General features: G+C 39.8%; 2 protein-coding genes across 6 annotated transcripts; one reads left to right on the forward strand and one right to left on the reverse strand.

Moving 5' to 3' along the window:
* Positions 1-3,630: 3,630 nt before the first annotated feature.
* PTTG1 (PTTG1 regulator of sister chromatid separation, securin) lies at positions 3,631-8,081 on the reverse strand. The gene is made up of 6 exons (XM_013294656.3): positions 7,979-8,081; positions 7,071-7,173; positions 6,592-6,770; positions 5,667-5,760; positions 4,720-4,869; positions 3,631-3,784 (listed from the first exon to the last, which is right to left on the reverse strand). Exons 2-6 carry the CDS (start codon positions 7,150-7,152, stop codon positions 3,705-3,707), a joined length of 585 nt encoding a protein of 194 aa, XP_013150110.2. The 5' UTR covers positions 7,153-7,173; positions 7,979-8,081; the 3' UTR covers positions 3,631-3,704.
* A 177-nt stretch (positions 8,082-8,258) lies between these two features.
* Positions 8,259-20,452, forward strand: SLU7 (SLU7 homolog, splicing factor). Of its 5 annotated transcripts, none has more exons than XM_005231724.4 (16): positions 8,259-8,311; positions 8,713-8,889; positions 9,529-9,682; positions 9,949-10,029; positions 10,612-10,776; positions 12,209-12,274; positions 13,843-13,890; positions 14,382-14,513; positions 14,798-14,895; positions 15,993-16,060; positions 16,209-16,348; positions 17,242-17,403; positions 17,903-18,007; positions 18,202-18,276; positions 18,534-18,638; positions 19,636-20,452. In XM_005231724.4, the coding sequence occupies exons 2-16, from the start codon at positions 8,726-8,728 to the stop codon at positions 19,813-19,815; spliced, it is 1,743 nt and encodes a 580-aa protein (XP_005231781.1). In that variant the 5' UTR covers positions 8,259-8,311; positions 8,713-8,725; the 3' UTR covers positions 19,816-20,452. The 5 variants fall into 5 exon arrangements, with proteins under 5 accessions (XP_005231781.1, XP_013150127.1, XP_055668283.1 ...); XM_013294673.3 differs by having other exon boundaries at positions 8,302-8,330; XM_055812308.1 differs by lacking the exon at positions 8,259-8,311 and adding an exon at positions 8,341-8,359.
* Positions 20,453-20,826: the final 374 nt, after the last annotated feature.

Raw genomic sequence — 20,826 nt, forward strand, 5'->3', positions numbered from 1 at the left:
GCTCAGACACCATTTTGAACTCAAGTTGCACCTATTCCTGACAATACCCCAACAGAAAATGAAACTTTATAAGTATAAAAAGTCATGTATGCTGTATCAACATTAAAACAGCTCAGAAGTTGATTTTTCAGTCACCAGTAGAAGTCAGTGTTAACACTTACTGGAAGGGCATGAAGCAGCGCCAAATTGCCAGCCTCCAGGCTCCCTGCACCACAGGAAGCCAGCCTTCATGGGCTGACACCAGCTGGTTTTGCAGCCCTGAGGCGAAGAGTTTACATTTTCTAAATAGTAGACTATGCTTTTGTGACTGGGATCTCCTCGAGTCACTGCAGGCAGGAAACTGAATCTACAGACCGAGTCTCAACACAGCTTTGTTCTCACAAGTCACAGGAACATGCATTTCCCTTTAACCCCAGCCAGCTGAGCTGAACAGTACATGAAACAAAATAAAAGCCAGCTGAAGCAAATGGATCTTTCTGATGAACATTTACAAAACAAAGCATTTTAAAAGCGAAAACTTGGACCTGCATCAACCAGAAATCCCAATAAGAACAGAAAGCCCCAGATGGGGTACACCACTGCAGGAAGCAAGAGTATTCCCAGTCACCTAATATTTGGTGCTAAGAATTAACATCTAACCAAAACCGATGTTAATTTCACCATTTGTCTGTTATAGAGACTTCTTAATTCTAGGTTTGGTCATGGATGTGTCTGAAATTGGACATTAGCCTTTATTTATTTTTAACCTTTTAAACCAAAAGGATCATGGCCAACAGTTTAAAAAGCTAGTTAGTTTTTAAACACTAAATATTAATCAGCTATGGTATTAGTATAAAGAAAACTGATTTTTGCATTGTGTTGCTGAATACGGGTTTTTATCCCATACAAAGGATTCCTAGCAACACTCCTGTTTTGGTTCAGAGATGGGCTACATGATGTAACATACCCTTTTGATCTCAGCTATTTACAGATAAAATCTTGAAAACCTAGCCTGCTGCTTACCTTAACTGTGACTGACTTATGTTTCTTGCCAGCAGCTATAAGAGACAATATTTGTAGAAAATCAGATGAAAGAGCTGGAAAAGGATCCTACAAAGAATGCTCCTCTACATCCAAAGCACCCTTTCATAATTTTACAGAAAAAAGAAAACTGAGTGTGCATGAAGGAGGAGATACAAAACCTATGACTGCTTTTTACCTTTGACTTTGAAAGGATTTAATAATTTAAGTGAAAGAAGATTACACTAGTGAACTCATCTAGTTTATTCTAGCATTACTTTATGTTCTACACTTCAGCAGCATTCATTCTCACACAGACAGACCAGCAATATCCCCAAAACTCTGACTCACACTGTGCTTCCTGCACATCCATTCCACTGTCCCCACAAATAACAACTTTCTGGGCTCCAAGGAAGTCTATCAGTACCAAGAGGCCTGTCTGAATCATTTAATTATCACCTTTACAAACATTACACAAATGCTTATCCAATTTAGTATGAAGTCCTACAACCAGCAAGCATGTTTTAAATGTTTTGACATGCATACATGTATACATACATGCAGACATGGCACAAAAATCTTATTTCTGGAGGTTTGAATAATACATCTAGGTGCTTGATCACACTGAATGTTTTAAATCAACCAAAATATTTATTTTTACCATGATAAACTTCCATAACACATACAACACAAGTGTATCTCTCCAGCTGAGATGTCTGTACATATAAAGTAACAACCTACATTTATGTTGACTTAATTGTCATAGCCTTACGGTACCTCATACCACGTTACCTGGTGGTAAATCATGCCAATGATCATTTTTACTTGTGTGGCTGCATAACAACAGGCCACGTGATGGCACTGTGTAACTAGTTTCACTACCTTAGTCACAGGGTTTTTTTCTGTAAAATTGGGCTTGGACTGTTTTCTCACAGCTCACTTGAGCTCATAAAAGCAAAAAGTCAAAGGAAGATTCATTTTGTCACTTTCTTTTATGGTTACTACAGCTTAACTCCTGCAACTGGTAGACTATACCCATCAAGCTTTGATCTCAATTGAGATGGCCAAGCTATTTCAGAATCAAAAATCATTAAAACACAATTAAAGATCAGCCAAAACCTGAAATCTCTATACAGTTTCCTTAAAAGTATCTTTTTTCTTTCTGTTTAGTTTGATGTTTCTCTGAATTCCTTGAAGTTTCAAACCAAAGACAAGAAACTGTAAAGACCCACTATTGTATAATTCATTACAATTTAATATTTCAACTGATAGTGACAAGTTTGAGCAAGAAACAGAATGACTGTTCTCACTTCATCAGATGCCTGATAATTCAGAAACAGCAACAGCAAATTTCTAGTCCTAACAGACTTAAGGCCAATATTTGCAACAGGCAGTTCCCAAAAGGCCCATCTACCTCCTGATGAGTAAAAAGCATTAAGGAAATGAAATGCCTTGAGGAAACATCCACAGCTAGGAAACAGTGAAAATAGGTATTCTCCCCTCTGCCAGTTACCCCTTTCCAACACTAAAAAAAAGCCTTCATTACTTACATTATCACAGCAGCAGCACAAATACATTCCCTTCAGCACTTGCAAACTAGAGAACTTTTTAGAAAACAAGGGTTCCTTCACTGTCTGCATTTTTAGGTTACACATTCACATCTCATCTTCACGTGCAGTCAGACTGTAGCCATTGTATGCCTCCAAGAAGCAGAACTGTGGGATGCAGTACCAAGCCACACCAAGTTAACCCCATTCCTTAGAGCATTTTCATCTTTCAGTCAACTTGCACTCATTACAGTGTATTTCTTGTTACTTCAGACACTACTGTAAGCATGAGCTGAAAAGCTGGTATTGCCAGATGCTTGCAGTTATAGTGCCACAGTGTACTACTAATAGTAAACCTGACACAGCCATTCCTCCTGTTCAGAACTCACAGAAGAGCACCAAATCCACTTCAGCACAGCACTGTGATTCATGGTAAGGGCGAGCAACAAGCTGAGGGCAGCCCAGGCTGCTGTAATCTGGGTAAATCAGAGTGCTGCCCAAGAGCTATAAAAGCAGTTTAAGTGAAGGCTGACCACCTCTACAACTGACTTATGTGATGAAGAATAACTGGAGTTGAGGCCATTACAACACAAAAGAAAGATTTTTAAACCTGTGCGTTTATAATTTGAAGGATGGTGTTCCACCAGCCTTCCCTTACAGAGCACAGACAGTACCCAGCAATGAGAGCCACATAATGCTGTCACAATTAAAATTAGTCTACAGCTGCATAAGAATCCAACATAGACAATCCTAGACAACCACTCTAAAGAGCAAACAAGTTCAAGAAAGTAAAAGTGGCAGAACAGTACTAGCTTTAGTACTTGATTTACACCAGATAAACCAATTAGTATGTTTAATGGATGAAGTTATGTAAATAGTGAGATCAGAGGGGCCCCTTAATCCACCATGACCACACAGTCAAATCAGCAGGTACCAACTCCTGGATACGGCTCACAACAGCATATTACAGTCTTGCTTAGAAGCTTACCCAGGCTCTGCTTTAACTGTCAGCCTCCTTTCCAAAGCACTATTTTACTACCTGCATCTCGGGTCTACTGAAAACCAGTAAAAAGTCCAGTATCACACATGTTAGGTTAGCCTTTATTAAAATACAGAGCTACATGAAATTCAAACTTAATAGAAGCTTCAGAATATGAATTAAAGGTCATAATTTGGAGGTGGCATGTCAATGATCTCATCCAGGGTAGCAAGAAAGTCAGCAGTTGATTGTAGCAAGTCTGAAATAGAAATGGAGCAAGTTAGTTTCTCATGAAACCCAGAATTCATACTCCCTAACATAACCTAGGTCCCAGTGGATTAGCATAAGCCTCTCGAATGACTAAGGGAAATATTGTTCAATTGCACCTAACTGATCAGTTAGCAACACACTGTAAAAGATTCTCAGCAACATCACTTTGAGACTACCTGCTGGTTTTAGCTGGGATGGCATTAAATTTCTTCATAGTAGCTGGTATGGGGCCATGCTTTGGATTTGTGCCAAGAAGAATTGATAATTTGGGGATGAACCTGTTATTGCCCAGCAGTGCTTACACAGAGTCAAGTCCTTTTCTACTTGTCATACCACCCCAACAGTGAGGAGGCTGGGGAGACAAGAAGTTGGGAGGGGACACAGCTGGGACAGCTGATCCCACCTGACCAAAGGGACATTGCAGACCATATAACATCATGCTTAGCATATAAAGCTGGGGGAAGGAAGGAGGGGATGTTCAGAGCAACTGCATTTGTCTTCCCAAGTAACCATTACACATGATGGAACCTGCTTTCCTGGGAATGGCCAAACACCTGCCTCCCAATGGGAAGTGGTGAATGAATTCCTTGTTTGGCTTTGCTTTACTTAAACTGTCTTTATCAAACCCACAGGTTTTCTCACTTTTACTTTTCTAATCCTGTCCCCCATCCCACAGGGGGGAGTGAGCAAGCAGCCATATGGTACCTAGGTGTCAGCTGGGGTTAAACCACAACAGACCACTATCTGTACAAGTAGGGTTGACCAGTTGAATTCAGCTTAACTACACAAAGAGCTGTTGATACTACTGTGCTATTCTAGTATTTAGGACAGCAATGGCAGTTCACCACTGTAGCCAACTAGCTTCCCTCCCAAACCACTAACAAGCACAGTATGTACTGAAAATCATGCTAAATTTCCACTTACTAGACTCCCTTGAAATCTCCTCAATCTTCACAGGTGAAGGAACCATGTTCACACATCTGTCATATGTCCTTTCAAATACCATGAGGGGAACACCACACAGGTTGATATTGCTTATTTTGTGCTCTTCAGGAAGATCAAAACTCTCAAACTCTGAGAAAGACACACTGCAGTTTAGTAACAGCACACAGCAGCAGTAGCCTGGGAAGGTGCAAGCTCTCCTAGCAAAACACTACAACCCAACAGTCCCCTGCTAAGGGGTATTTAGTTGCAGTTACACCTTGGTGTATAGGATTTCATGGACAACTAACACTTATCAAAAGACTAGACTGCATAGCATAACTGCTAATGTAAAGCAGGAGCTTTTAGTAGTTTCTTTCCTATCACTATACCAAGTCAACTTCATCAAACACAGCATCCATTTCACCAACACTGAAGTACTCTTTGGTACAGTAGTTTTTGCACACTTGCTTCCACACGAACTGGATGGTTCAAGGACACTGTTAAGGACTGAGATAAGAATATCTGCAAAGGGGTGTGCTAAGAACAGCTTTAGAAGTTTAATCTTCAACTGTTATATTCCACAGCAGTAGGAATCTCTTCAGTTACAAATTACCATCTTGGCACACACTCTTAAGAGAACTATATTCTTTAGTACTGCTGAAGTATTCCTTTCAATACTTGTCTACTAGTTGCCATTTAATGTATAAGAGGCCATCACAAGGTAATTTAGAACTAGTTTCCTGCCACCATAACAGACTCTACTGCAGATCTAAAGCAGTTAGAAATACTTAACAAGAATAAGATAGTATTTCAGAAGTAGGAAGCAGCCTTATGTTTAAGAAAGGGCTCTGGAGAAATGCAATGCTAGCCGTTTGCCACAATAGCTTGGCCAAAGTATTACAACAAAGTCACCACTCATGATCAGTAGTTACACCAATAGTTCTTACCTCGAGGATCAAAAGGAAACATATTTTCTATTTCTGGCCAGTCTTCTTCAGCTATTGCATCACAGCTTTCTGATTGTGCTGTCTTTCCAGTAATCTTAAAAAGAGAAAGTCACATTATTTAAGCTACTGCAGTTTCCCTTTGTGGTAGCTTTCCTGTGCTGCACGGTGTACAGACAGATGCCTGCCATACAGTCCTCAGTTAGGCTTAAATCCCAATACCTTCAACACAAATAAGCTAGAGATGGGCAAATGCTTCAGATGAGTTTGTGTAGTGCAGTACTATATAGTGCGGCAAAAAATCACTGCACTGGAACATTTAGGTTCATAATATTAAACTCCTGATGCTTAACATGTGAACAAGACCTCAAGTCAGCTAATTTTCTCTAGAGCCACTTGTTTGCCACTAGGTATGTTCTAAGTTGCTGTACTCCTGTTGCTTATGTAGGCATGATGGTTTGGGCTAGGATAGTGTTATTTTTTTCTTAGTAGCTCACAGGATGCCACACTTTAGATTCACGGTGAAAACAGTGTTGGTAACACAGCTGGTTTAGCCATCACTGTGCAGTGCTTACAGAGCCAAGGCCTTTTCTGCTCACCATCCCACCAGTGTGAGGCAGTGCTACTTTTTCAGGCTGCGAGGCATAGCAAGGACAGCTGACCCCATCTGGCCAAAGGGATATCCCATACCATATGATACCATGCTAAACAATGAAAGCTAGCAGGGAAGTTTCCCAGGGCTGCCACTGCTTAGGGACTGGCAAGGCATCAGTCAGCTACTGGTGAGAAACCGGGTTTGGTTTTCTTTGACATTTTTAATTAATAAATTCTTTTAATCTCAGCCCATGAGTTCTCACTTTTACCCTTGCAGTTCTCTCCCACACACCCTTCATCACCACCTACCCCTGTAGAAGTGTGTTGTACTCACTTTGGTGGCAGTGCAAGGCTGATTTTTCTGTCTTATCTTTTCTGTCTTGCTTATGACTCCTTCAGTTCTATTCACATTTCCAAGAGCCTTTCTGACAGAGCAAGGGGTGGCTGGAGATCTACTGATTGTTTTTTTAGGAAGTGGAGTGTTAACTAGCATTCTTTCACATAAGACTTTTGCTGGAGGGAGGGGAAGGAAGAAGCAAATTTTACCAAACCTGAAGTTTGCTTCATTAAGTACATGTGACTGAAAACGACTTGTCAAAAATCATTGCTCACCATTTATAACTCACAAGCATAAGCCACATCTACAACAAATAGAGTTATTTTCATTTCTGTAGTAATTGACGAACTTAGCAGATTTAGTTAGATAAGTAGGTATACAAACAGAAAACTATTACTGTTCAAAATAGTGAATAACAAGACATGACTTATGCATTTCACTTGATCCCCTACTGGCTCAGGGCAGTATATACACACAAGATCCTGAAGGGCGTCTTAGCTGATTCTTAGCAGCACACACTTCACCATTCTCCTTGTCAATAAGGATCAGCGTTGCCATCTTCAGGTTGACAGGACCACTCTGTAAAGCCCGGGGGGCGGGGAAGAGAGAAAATCATTCTTATCATTTCTTCTTCCACAGTACACTTTTTAAACAAAACACATTAAAAACAACATAGCTGCCATGTGCTGGGTCCCAGAGCAGAGGAAACAAGCCCATACCTTACAACACTTCATAGCAGCTCAGCTACAGACCCTTACGTTTGAAGGCATTATTAGTACACATGGTAGACTCAAAAGTCCTAAAGGAGCCTGTACAAGTTCGGGCAAGTAGCAAGGTTTCACTAGCAGTCTTATGGACTTAATACATTTGGTTTGTACCTCCTTTATAGAATTTACCTGCTTCCTCAGTGTAAGAAAAGAGTGCAGCTCCTAGCCTAGTGATCCAGTCCTCAGGTCAGCTTGGAGCACTTAAGCAGCCAAGAGTAACGCCGGCTATGTTACTAGCTGAGACATCTCTTCCCCAGAGGAAGAAACCATTGGAGAACACCCTACACAAACCGACTGCCTGCCTACCGATCTCCAGCCCCATCTGAGGCAGCACACCAGAGTGGGCCCTTGCACCCCTACCAACAGCCAGGCAGCTCCTACTCGGGGCTTACGTGGCTGGGTAAGCTGTTCCTCATTCACAGGTCTGCAGAAAAATCTGCTTTTAGTTGGTACAGCTTGGAGCCTAAAGCTTAAGCGTGAAGCCAGAGCAAGCTTACAGGGCTCAGCACTCCCCTTAAGCCACCTCCTGGCCACAGCTCCAGCAGCCCTCCCCTAGGACACCCCGGCTCTAACCGCGTAATACCAACCGCCCTCCCAGGCCCAGCGGCCACGCTCACCTCGGCACCTACGGTTGGCTCCGGGGCAGGACAACAGCGGGGCAGGACAACAGCGGGGCCGTAGTCACCTCAGATGGGGCCTCAGAGAGCAAAGCAGCCGCACCCTCCCCCTTCCCGGCTCTTAAACTATCCCCGCAGCGCCCATTGGCCGCTTCGACTAACGCTCGGCCGCCGATTGGCTCAGCAGCGCCGCCCACGGCGCTCGTGGTTGGCCGAGCAGGGCCGCGCCTGTCACCGCCCCGGTAGTGACGAAGAGGGGCGGGGCCGAAGGCGGGGCCGCGGGGCATTGTGGGGCATTGTGAGATATTGTGGGGGGGCGGTGCGGCCTAGTTGGTAAACAGGGGTGGCGGAGGTGTGGGTGCGGGGCGTCCGGGGGCGGCGGTACGGTTGTCCGGGCGGGGGTCGGCCGCCAAGCAGCCGCTTTGGGCCGCGGGGAGGTACCCGCATTGTGGCGGGCCGGGGGGCCCCGGTGGGGCGCCGCTTTCTCGTGGTCGCTGTCCTGCTTTGCCCTTAGGCCGCGCTAGGCCTCCGTTTGCGCGTTGTTAGGAGGAACGTTAATAAGTTAATTTTTTTTCTCAGTACTGCTGCATGGTCTTATGGAAAGATGCACGCTAAGAACGTTTAAACTGCGTTACTGTCTTCACTGAATGGTACAAAACCACGTTGAAGAACTGTACTGTCAAATGGTATCGATTGGTAATACTTTTTCAGTTTTCTTCTTTTTTTCTTTACAGGGAGAAAACCAAAATGGCATCAGGGACAGTAATGAATGCCACTCCTTCAGGAGGATCAAATGATGTGAGCCTAGAGGAACCAAAGAAGATGACACGGGAAGACTGGAGGAAAAAGAAGGAATTAGAAGAACAAAGGAAACTAGGGAATGCACCTGCTGAGGTGGATGAAGAAGGAAAGTAAGTTTTGTTAAAAATACGCTTTTTCCAAAGTTACTGGTGAAAACCATCTTTTTACCTGTCGTGATGTCAGAATAATCGTGAGAGTGATACAAGATTTCCACATGACTTATGGTAGAAGTAAATAGCTGAACTTCGTGCACTTGCTTTTAACGTTTCATTATCCTCAGGGAACTGGTATTTTCCAAAAAAAAGTAGCTTTAGTGTTTGTCTACTGTATGATCTATTGATGACGCTGCTAAAAAGTCCCATCTGTGCAGCTGCTTACAAGTGATACTTTAAAAATGACCAAAGCATAATACTGGGGGACTTTGCTGTGTACATCATCTGTTCTTTCTCTTGCTTCTGCAAGGCTTGTTACTTCTGAGAAATGTTACTATTTTTGTGCTAAATAACACTGTGTATAATAAGGTATTTCATTTGAAGTCAGGAGTTTAGGTGAATTAGATGGAAACAAAATCTCAGTGAAGGTCTGTGTTTAGTTAAGAGTTCATGTTGCAGTGCCTAGTAACAACAACACTATTATCACTCCTAAAGCACTGAACTTTAATGTGAGATTTATTTGTTAACATAAATTGTTGGGGGGGGGGGGTGGTGGTGTCCCTATGCCATGTACTTATTACACAACATTTTTTACAGAGATATCAATCCTCATATTCCTCAGTACATATCCTCAGTACCGTGGTACATAGATCCTTCTAAAAGACCTACACTAAAACATCAGAGACCTCAGCCAGAGAAGCAGAAACAGTATAGCTCCTCTGGAGATTGGTACAAACGAGGAGTTCAAGAGGTATGCAAAATGTTTTTGTCATAAAATAAAGATGTGGTTTGATTCCACGAGGAAATAATTTCCTATTATGTGTTTTTGAGGGAGACGGGAGGTGGGAATTTTTACTCAGCAGGCAAGCAGCAGTGTTTGGTGATAATCAAAACATGTGTTCTTGGGTTTGTGTAGACCACACACGCTTCAGTTGTATTGAATAATGAATTCGTTCCTGCAAACACATATATGAATCTTGCCACAAGTTTGTACAGCACTGTCTTTTTGTTGTTTAGCATGCTGTAGCAACTAGATATCGTAAAGGAGCTTGCGAGAACTGTGGTGCATTGACACACAAGAAGAAAGACTGCATGGAGGTAAACTTGACTTTTTTGTTGTTTTAATGGTTTTGAAAACAGTGAATTCTAATCTTAGGGGAAAATGGCTAGCTACAGATAAAAATTACTAATTTTGAAAAAGCCATTTTGAAAAAAGTTTACAAATGTTGAAAGGTAGATTGAAAATTTCTAAAGAAATTATGTACAGAAAATGAAGAGAGAAAATGATACTATCCAGGGTGTTGCTCATCAGTTCTGTCTGTGATGAGCACTGCAATAATAGGTGAGAGTGTTTAGCTCTTCCTGTTAATTTGCTTTAATGCAAGTGCTGCTGTGCTTGTCTTTCTGTTTCATGTCAGCTAGAAGCCATACCTAGAAACTGTGTTTTAATTGCTTTCTTAACTGTGGAAAACAAGAGTTAGAAATTGATGGAGTTTGGAGCCAGTTGTGCTACTTTAAAATACAGAAATGAGCTACTTGCATTTATTCATAATTCATAGACTTATAGTGCGAATTTTACTGGCTTTAGAGGAGCTCAATTGATACTATTTTTAAAGGGATATCTGAGTGAGTAACATAGTTTAGTTTAATGGACTGATCCAACCATTTTTTTTCTTTCAGAGACCCAGGAAAGTTGGAGCAAAATACACAGGCATGAATATTGCACCAGATGAACATGTGCAACCTCAGCTGATGTTTGATTATGATGGAAAGCGAGATCGTTGGAATGGTTATAACCCAGAAGAGCACATGAAGATTGTAGAGGAATATTCCAAGGTTGATTTGGTACGTAGGTGCTATGGTTTACTGGGGAAGGTTTTAGTGTTTGGCTTGGCTGGGAGGAGCTGTATTTATGTGCACTGTTAATATTAGACCTTGTGCTGTATTGATAATGAAAAAGTGAGATGGATCCTGTGACTGACAGTGAACTTCACTTAAACTGAAAATTCAGATCAGAACTGGCAACTGCATATGGGTCTGGAGAATAAAAGAAATGTCTCTCCAGATTGCCTACTTTTAATAGACGAGCCTTAGAATTTATTACCCAAGATGCAGATTGAATCACAGGCAAGAAAGGAATTTATTGTGTGGCTGTATTAGAGCCAATAAATCTATATCTATTTTATAACTCATTCACATTGTTTTACTTATGAATCCTTTTTGTTACTGTGATGGCTCAGTGGACTATTTGTACATCTTTGTGCAGATTGGCACCTTGCTGTTGCATTTAACTTCCTATCTGTGTGCGCCAAATCCATGTGGACATTTAACTTCTTAGAAGAAAAAAAAAATACTAGTTCACTACCTTGGCTGGATGTTGGCTACCTGTTCCAAAAGGTGGTTAGGTGCCTAACTCACTCACTCCCATTGGTGCATGGTCCTCGTGTTTTCCTATAGCATGTAGGGAAGCTAATGCTAAATGTGATCTGATCAGTGCGTTTAAATGTCTAATCAGCATGTTTAAAGACAGAGCCAGGCTCTTCTTAGTAGTATCTAGTGACAGGACAAGAAGCAGAGGCCCAAATTGAAGTATAAGAAATTCTGTTTAAACAGGAAAAAAAAAAATGTTCCACTGTAAGAGTGATCAGACAGTGGCACAGCTTGCCCAGTAGGGCTGGGGAGTCTCCCTTCTTGGAGGTAATCAAAACCTGCCTAGACACAGTCCTGGGCAACCTGTTGTAGGCAAGCTTGCCTTGAGCAGGGGGATGGTCCTTGGCAGTCTCCAGAGGTACCTCCAGTATCAGCCGTTCTGTGGTTTGATGGTGTCAAACTTACACAAAAATTCACTACATGCTGCATTAAAATCTGACTTCACATGCTAGATTTTGGTACCTCCTGGATGAACCCAAATGCTTGCAGCGTCAGTCATGAAGTACCTTAAGCACTAAAGTTTTTAACTAGATTGTGAAAACACAATAATAAAACATGTTTGTTTTTAAACACTTTTGATCTAAAATAAGCTATCTCTTTCTCTAAAGTATGATGAATATAGTAATTGTATAGCTGCATAAACTCTAGTAAACTCTTATTGAGCAGTATAATATACAGTAGTAAAATGGTTAGTAGACTTCGTTTCCTTGAGGCCCAAAAAACAACGCAACAAAGCATAAGAGGAAAGGAGACAAGCAGCAGTCACAAGAAATGCTTATGATAAGCATTACTACACACTTGCTATTAAAAAGAAGTATTAAAACAAATGCATTTTCATGATACACAGGCCAAACGTACACTGAAAGCCCAGAAGCTTCAGGAGGAGTTAGCATCAGGGAAGCTGGAGCAAGTGGTAAGTAAATTAAACCTTAATTTATTTTTTTTAGACTATGTAAGAATGCAGCAGGTTATGTCTGCTTTCTGATGCTTTTACTGGCTGTGCAGGGTCTGCTATTGTTTTTTATGCCCTTCAGTAATATAAAGATCTTCCTAGCACTGACATACTCTGCGTCACATTCAAGAATTTGAAGCATCTTCTTTGAAATGAGAGTTGCTTTGTTTTCCCTTTATGGGCGAAAAATCTGATTATTATTATTGCTACCATTAACGACATGGAATTTTTGGTCAGAAAAACTCATTTTCATTGAGTAATATTTTTCTTACGTTGAATTTCTTTTTTATTATTATTATTTAAAGGTCATTATGTCTTGACGTATGTTGAATGTGACTGTAGATTGTTTTGGTAATGCTTAGTATAAATTGGAATAGGAAGGTATTTTCTTTATCTTAAACCAAACTTGTTTCTTCTTCAGTCGTTGCTGTAACTATTTGCGGTGTCTCTGGTTATTGAAGGCTGAGCATGTATCTGTTTCCCTCTGGCTTTTAACTGCAGAGTTGGCATCTTCTGTTAACTTCTACTAGCTTCTCTTAGGTTATAGACAATGCTTTTGATAATCTTTGATATAAAATTCTCATCTTAAAAGGCATTTCTGATAATATTCTAGGTTTATAAAATGGGTAGAAAGTAGCAACTGCTGCTGGTCAGAAGTAGGTTTTCTTAATCAATATTGTAAGAAACAAAACAAGCAAAATACTACATAGATCAGGCCTCCATTTCCCAGAGGTTGTTACCTTGCATTTTATCACTAGATGGCAGAGTGAGCTTAAATCTCCAATCCAACACAAACTATAGCGTCTGACCTTCCCCATAGAAGAGATTCTTTCTCTTTTTGATGCCTTTTTTCACCACAAGGCAAGCATTGTTGGCTTGCATATACTTCCTTATAAAATGGAGCTGTAAGAAGAAGCGTTTGAAACATAAAAACTGTCTCTGATGGAGAGGACCAAGGCTGGTTTTGCATAGTCAGTGCCACTTTGCTGGTCAGGACTCACAGCTGTTTCATGTTTACCACTGCAGGTATTCTCAAGTTAGAGTCTAAGCACGTTAAAAAAAAATAATTCTGGCTATGTTTCTCCACGTTAAATTACATCCTCTGATTCGTGCTCAGTATTCCTGTCAACTAAGTACTTGCATACATATCTTCTTGATTATGTTTCTTAAGCTTTCAGAGTTGAATCTTGGTTGTATTTGCATGATGTGAAACAGGCTAGTATAAACCATTAGTGTTCAAAGGAATAGCAAGCTCTAAGTAACAGCAGCAGTTCTAGAATTTCCTGTTCATGCAAAGGTTTGGAAATTTAGTTGGGAATACAGTGAAAAGGTCTCCAAGAGGTGTCTGCAATAGAGATGCTTAGAAGCTCTTCCCTAGAACATTATATAGCAGTCTTTGTGTGTTTTGTGCCACAGGTAAATTGTATTTTGCGTGCAGTGTCAAGCTCTGCTTTGATTGCTCTTTATACCCCTGCCATCTTTCCTCTCTCCGCTGTCTTCTCTGCTGATGTGTTCTTTGTTTGCTGCAGAACTCCCCAAGACACCAGTGGGGAGAAGAGGAACCAAATTCACAGACAGTAAGATGATTACCCACTGCATCACACCACGGGCAGAAAAAAAGGACCTGTAGTTAGTCGAGCAGTGAAACAAGGGTGGCATAAGGCTTTCAGTGTAGAGTTCATGCCACTGGCTGCCTGTTCTTTTGGGCAGAGGTTGTTGGATTTCACAGAGGGATTTTTGGTTTTGTTTTTAATTCCTGTGTGTTGTCAAACCTTAGAGATGCAAGCAAATAGCTAGTTCTTAATATGTGGTAAGTTTTGCCCAAGATAACTGTTTTCTTGATATCATCACAGTTATGTTTTTGTAACTGTTTCCACATGAGGAAGTAGAAATCCTTTAACAAGAGTGTTTCTGGAAACTGTTGAATGATAGATTAGCATGACAGCACACTTAAGCCCAGCTAAACGATGCTAGCTTTTAACTACAGGGATTGCAGAATTTTTAATGAAACCAGTAAAATCTAGAATGAATGTCCTCTTTTATTTAGAAGTTTCCCATCTTTCCTCAGGAAAGAGATCATAACAGTGAAGATGAAGACGAAGACAAATATGCAGATGACATTGATATGCCTGGGCAGAACTTTGACTCTAAAAGACGTATCACAGTTCGAAATTTACGTATTCGGGAAGACATTGCAAAAGTGAGTAAAGAATTCTTTACAGATACATTTACATGTATTCATGCGAGTTTAATTTTTTTTAAAAATGTACACTCGATTATTAGTGAGTTTGCATATAGGTCTTTGGGTTTGAAGGTTGAGGTCTATTTTCAGTTCTGTTCCTGCTCATGTTACGACTTTGTTGGGATCATCCTTTTACAAAGATGTGATGTTTTTAAATGTCTAAGCTGGGGGATACGGGAGTAACTTCAGTTCTTTTAAAATTATAAATATCAAATATATTTTATGTTGTTTTCTTTCCCTAGTACTTGAGGAATCTAGATCCAAACTCTGCTTATTACGATCCCAAAACAAGAGCAATGAGGGAGAACCCATATGCCAATACCGGCAAAAATCCTGATGAGTAAGTTATACCAGGGTCATGCTTGCGTATCCAACAGAACTGTTAAAAATGAAATTAATAGTTTTGTATTTTATCTGTATGTCATTTTATTGATTAATCTCTAGTCAGTTATGGATAGAAGTACGAGTAAGAATTGTTTTATTTAGCAGCAGGTTTAGGTTTAGTATATAAAATGGTATTTTAGTAATATTGGCCCTTCATCTTCAGGGATATGTGGGCCGCCATTTAGTGGAATGATCCATACCAGGATTAGAACACTCTGCTGTATCCAGAGGTGATACCTGTAAACAATAGTGATGTTTCTGTAAAGTGTTTCAGTAACCACATCTTAAGCTTCATCCCTTGTTTGTTGGGAAGCATTCAGCACTGGAGACTAGCACAGAGTATCTAACCATTCTGTGACTGTGTAATTAGGAGCAAGAGCTCATCATATTAATGGAGTCTGCATCGAAAAGGTCTGAAAGCTTTGGCATTGTCTAGATAGACAACTTAATTAAAGAATGCCATAGGCTGGCTGTTGGCTGCACGTAAGGCTGTCTCACTTAAAACCCCAGTCAAGCACTTGAGCTGTGACCCCGCCTTGACCTGTGTAGTGCTGTGGACTTCCAGAGTAGACAGGCTGTGAGTAGAAACATTTATTCAGAGTACAGTAATTGGATTAGCTCGCTGCCTGAAATAGAATGGCAGTGGCTAAATGCTAGCAAATAATGCTCTTTCCACCTCTCCTTGCCCCCAGCTAGAATAATGCCAGTCAATTCTTTTTTTTTTTAGATGCAGATGGTTTCTCGTCTCTACAGTTGTAATGTGATCTTTGTTGAATCTTGTGTTTCTGCCACAGCTCTGCAGACTGTACATTTTTCACAGTGGCTTTGGGGAGATGACAAGAGTGGAAAATTGGACTGTTAACATTACTTGATTTTCAACCTGTATTTTATATACTCTTTGTGAATCTCTTCATGGGGTGTGCAAAAGATAACAGAGCAGTAAAGCTGTTACCACAAAGGAGAATTTTTACTTTCCTGTTGGTGTTCTGTGATTGTATTTAAGAGGAAATCATGTTACTTGAATACTAAAAATCATACTGTTCTTTTCTGCAGAGTTGGTTATGCAGGTGACAACTTTGTTCGCTACACTGGAGATACCATTTCAATGGCACAGACTCAGTGTAAGTGGGTTTTGGGTTTGGGTTTTTTTTGTTGAGTATTTTTTTAAGGAAATGGACACAAAAGACTCAAGTTAACAATACTTTTCATAATTTGAATATATACGTCAGTTTTAGGATAAATACTGAGTGAAATCTCTTGTGTACACAGTGTTTGCTTGGGAGGCTTATGACAAAGGCTCTGAAGTTCATCTTCAAGCAGATCCTACAAAATTAGAGCTACTTTATAAATCCTTCAAAGTGAAGAAAGAAGATTTCAAGGCACAGCAGAAAGAAAGCATCCTAGAGAAGGTAATAGACAATTGGTTTTATTTAATAGGAATTCTGTTGGAAGTCTGGGTCTTGAGGAACAAATAAGATTAATGTGATATGAAAATGCATCAGCTATTCTCAGCAATTTAGATATATAAAAAGATTTTTATATCAACACACTCTCATCAGTTGGATTCATTATGTTATTTAATATAGGAAACTTTGAAGATCTGTTATTTTTTCTTTGGATTATTGGGAGGTCTTCCCTTAACTGTCAGAATTTCTCCAGTGAAAAATTGGACAGCAGTATGTAGGAAGAGTGGGAATTTAGATATTTTATTTTTTTTAAATACAAGTGGTTGAAAATTTACTGTTTGAAAGTGGTATCTTTTGTAAAATATCCAACTAACTGTCTCCTAAAATTATTTTTAAACTTTTCTCTTAAATGTGAAAAGCAGAATTTTCAGACTCTTTTTCTGGGTGCAGTCTTCTAGATAAATAATTATTTTCTGTTTTGCAACTGGTTTCTTGGACAACTGACAGCTGACAAGATTTTAACCTTGTCAGCGTTCATGTTTGGAAGGGGAGCTGGAAATACTGCTCTAGGTATACCACAGCCTTTGGTTTGGTATAGAAGGTTTTCTGCTTTGAGTAGGAATATCACTGTGGTAATTCTCCAGGTAGAAAAAAAAAAAACCAAAAAAACAAAAGAAAACAAAAAGAACCAAAACACTGAAAAAAACACCACAGTGGCCGTAGGAGATGTATTTCTCTTAACTAGTCACTCTCCATCCACTACTTCGGTGTCTTCTTTAGAAGGTACCGAAGGTGACATTTTTGAAATGTATGCTTAACTACATAAAAGGTTTGGTGTTGTGGTTTTGGGCTTTTTTTCCAAAACTATGCAATGTCATTTCTTATGTGCATTTTAGTATGGAGGACAAGAACATCTGGATGCCCCACCAGCTGAACTGCTGTTAGCTCAAACAGAAGATTATGTGGAGTACTCTAGGCATGGAACAGTCATCAAAGGACAAGAGAAAGCTATTGCTTGCTCTAAATATGAAGAGGATGTAAAGATCAACAACCATACAGTAAGCCCTAGCTTATGTAATTTTAACATTAAAAAAATTATATTCCTTCCCACCAGAAGGGTATGAGGTATGATAGGATACTGTATGATATAATTAATACAGCAAATAAATTTCCTCTGTCTCAAATGTGACATTCTTCCTTTTCTACTAAGGAATTTCAAATTGTCATGGTTGCAATACGAATTTGAGGGGTTATGATGTTGATTTGAGGAGTTGCGATGGCAGTCTTAAACTGAAGGGGAAGTTACTGTGTTTCCCTTCAACTTTGAATGGGTTGATCACATCCTGTTGCTTTTCTCTCTTTTTTTTTTTTTTTTTTTTTTTTTTTAAACTGTACCTGTAATGCTAATGTAAAATTACAAAAATGTTTCCCATGATTTTCCCTTCTGGACTGTTTGAATAATTTACTTAGCAGGATATAACCTCAGGAATAAATTGCAGGCTGCCTCTTACAGGAGTATCATTATGGACATAACTGCTATGGTGCGTTCTCTTGCAGTGTATTTGGGGTTCATATTGGAAAGAAGGCAAGTGGGGTTACAAATGCTGCCACTCATTTGTCAAGTACTCGTACTGTACAGGAGAAGCCGGGAAAGAAATTGCTGTAAGTACTGTCTCACTTGGTCACTTGGAAAGGGCTAAAAAGCATTCATCTTCCTACCTGTTTTAGACTGATTTGCTTTGGGGGGGGGTGGTGGTGGTGTGTGTTTTTTATTGTTGTTTTGGGTGGGGGGTTTTGTCCTTACTCTTTCAAAAGTGCTTAGTAAATGGGCATGCTTTCTCTTGTCTGTTGTACAGAATTCTGAAGCAAGCTTACTGGAAGAGCAACCCAGGGAGGAGGAACACATGACAAAACCCAAAACACTGATGGAGGTAGGTTGTCTCCCTTGCCTCAGGAAGGCAGATTCTTTCCCTCAGTATTTTAAAAGATGGAAAGGTATGTATAACTACAAAATTATGTAAGTCATAATGAGGCTGAAAATTACTAGACTGCATTATTAGATCATTAACACCTCTACTGAAAGCTAAGCTTTGAAATGGCAGTAATAGATGCTTGGGATTTAATGGCTTGAACATTACTGATGTTTGCAAGTTGAATCTTAATAGTAACTGGGTTTCCACCTTTATAGATTCACCAAGAGAAACAGAAAGAGAAGAAAAAGAAGAAGCACAAGAAGAGCTCCAATTCAGATAGTGAGGGTGAAGAGAAAAAGAAGCAAGAAAAACTTAAAAAGGTACACTATATTCTTGAGTGGTTTTGTGGCAAAAAGAACTTGAGATACATTTTAAAACAGTGTCAGTTCTATGAAGCCTGTAATGCAGTTCTTGTAGTATTCTGTGTTCTTTGATGCTAATTTTGAGCTAAAGCAAATTTAAAATGCTGTTAGATGTTTGAAAGTACATTCCCTATTTCTCAGGCAAACATGCAATAAATACTTAGTTTTGGGAGGCTTAGTTTAGATTATTTAGGAGCACTTCCTGTCTAGGCAGCTCTTACAGCTGTAGATCTATAAAAGACATTGCAGAACACAATGATTTGTGTACTGAAGAAAGAGAGGGAGATCAAAGGCACTGTCAAAGTTTAGCTTAGCACTTTTTTATCCCAGACTTGGGCCCAGTCTCACAGTTGATGCAGTAAATCCATCCACCAAGCGATCTGCTGACTGCTGCTGGCCAGCCCTTCCGCAAGCACAGCAGCCCACCTCTGGATATTCGGAGTGTGAAACTCATGTTAAACTATGGCTGAGCAAAGCATTGTACAAATGCAGCTTCTTTTCCGTAGCAAGAAGGAGCAACGGTAGTAGTTTGAGGAATGAGATAACGTGTATTTCAAAAAGCATTTAAAAAAATGCTCCCTGACTGGGGAAAAACTAAAACAAAACCAAAATCCAAACAAAATCAACTCAACAAGCAAACCCAAACCCCTAAGATCACATGTTTGCTTACCTGCTTTTTTACCTGCTGGATCATGATTACATTTTAGGTAAAGCTGAGGAATTTCTTACTTGATTTTGGCAATTGAAAAGAGATTAAAATACCTTGTGCACTAAACACCTAAAAACCGAGCGTTAAATGAAGTGTGCCATAGGTGGGCCAGACGGATGTGCGCTGCTTGTCCCACCGTTTTCCCTGCTGCTTGTTCGTTATATTAGGCTCCAATACAAACTTTCATTGGGTTTTTTTGCTTAACTTTCATTACTGTTTGGGTTTTTTTCTTTACCTTTATTTCAGGCACTAAATGCAGAAGAGGCTCGTCTTCTCCACGTTAAAGAAATCATGCAGTTAGATGAAAGGAAAAGACCATACAACAGCCTGTATGAAACCAGGGAGCCAACAGAAGAGGAAATGGAAGCCTATAGAATGAAACGTCAGAGACCTGATGATCCCATGGCCTCTTTTCTTGGACAGTAGTCGCAGTGAAAATCATTCCAGTACACAAGACTTTTTTTTATACTTGTTTACAATTCCATAGATACTTGTTTATCCTCCACGTGCCCAATAAGTGCCAGAAATGGCAGAGACCTTTTTTTGCACCAAAGAAGTTGGTGAAAACTACTTTCAACAGACATGAGCAGTTCAATGCTTACAGCAATTTTGTATATATATGTGTATGTATATATATACAGTCACAAATATATATACACACACATACATATATATATATAATTATACGTATATATAAAATTCATATACCTACCCTATGAATTCTTTGCTGGAAGAGAAAAGATCTGATACTGTCTGGAATTCTACATTTGTTTGGCCAACTAATATATGCATCGAGTCATGATACATTCAGTAAAATTGTCTGCTCAAAAGGAATGCTCAGCAAGTGTCACTTAACATACAACAGAAATTGTTGGGGTGAGGGGGGGAAGAAAAACCTGATACAGCTACTGAAGCCTCTTACTTGTAAAATGAGTTGCCTGTCGCGTAGTTTTAAAAGGAGAAATAGATTCTTTCTTGATCACTTTCTAGTAAGTATTTTGGAAATGTAAAAATGATTGCTTTGTACAGTTTTGGTTAAATTATTATAAAGGTCTTAAATGCTGTCCGGCCTTTTTAATGAAGGGGTTAGGAGTAGCTGACTGTAAAGCTTTTAAATTCTAATTTACTTCTGCAGGTGTTGACATACACATTTCAGTTGCAAACATTTGAGTTCTTTGGTTTTCTGTTTGATAACAGTATTCATCTTACCCTTGTAACTGCCAGTCCTGTTACATGGTGTAACACCAAGTGCTGGGCTCTATTACCTCATGATAACGTGAAGCGGTATCTGCTTTGTGTTTGGCAGTGTTAGCCCTTGAACTGGGAGGTTTCCCTTTTAACTATTAAAAGTTGGAAGAAATGGGTGAAAAAACTTCACAGTGTGACTTTAGAGTTGGAAGGCTTGAGAATTGTGGCTGTTAGGGTTTAAACTGTCTC

This window comes from Falco peregrinus, chromosome 8, assembly GCF_023634155.1.
Source record: "Falco peregrinus isolate bFalPer1 chromosome 8, bFalPer1.pri, whole genome shotgun sequence".
Taxonomy (NCBI): Eukaryota; Metazoa; Chordata; class Aves; order Falconiformes; family Falconidae; genus Falco; species Falco peregrinus.

Coding starts and splice junctions, on each gene's coding strand:
- PTTG1 (XM_013294656.3), bottom strand. CDS start 7,152: ATGGCAACGCTGATCCTTATTGACAAGGAGAATGGTGAAGTGTGTGCT. Junction 6,771..7,070: donor AAGACGCCCTTCAGGATCTT/GTGTGTATATAC, acceptor CCCTCCCTCCAG/CAAAAGTCTTATGTGAAAGA. Junction 5,761..6,591: donor AGCCTTGCACTGCCACCAAA/GTGAGTACAACA, acceptor TCTCTTTTTAAG/ATTACTGGAAAGACAGCACA.
- SLU7 (XM_005231724.4), top strand. CDS start 8,726: ATGGCATCAGGGACAGTAATGAATGCCACTCCTTCAGGAGGATCAAAT. Junction 10,030..10,611: donor AGAAGAAAGACTGCATGGAG/GTAAACTTGACT, acceptor TTTTTCTTTCAG/AGACCCAGGAAAGTTGGAGC. Junction 18,277..18,533: donor AACCCAAAACACTGATGGAG/GTAGGTTGTCTC, acceptor CCACCTTTATAG/ATTCACCAAGAGAAACAGAA.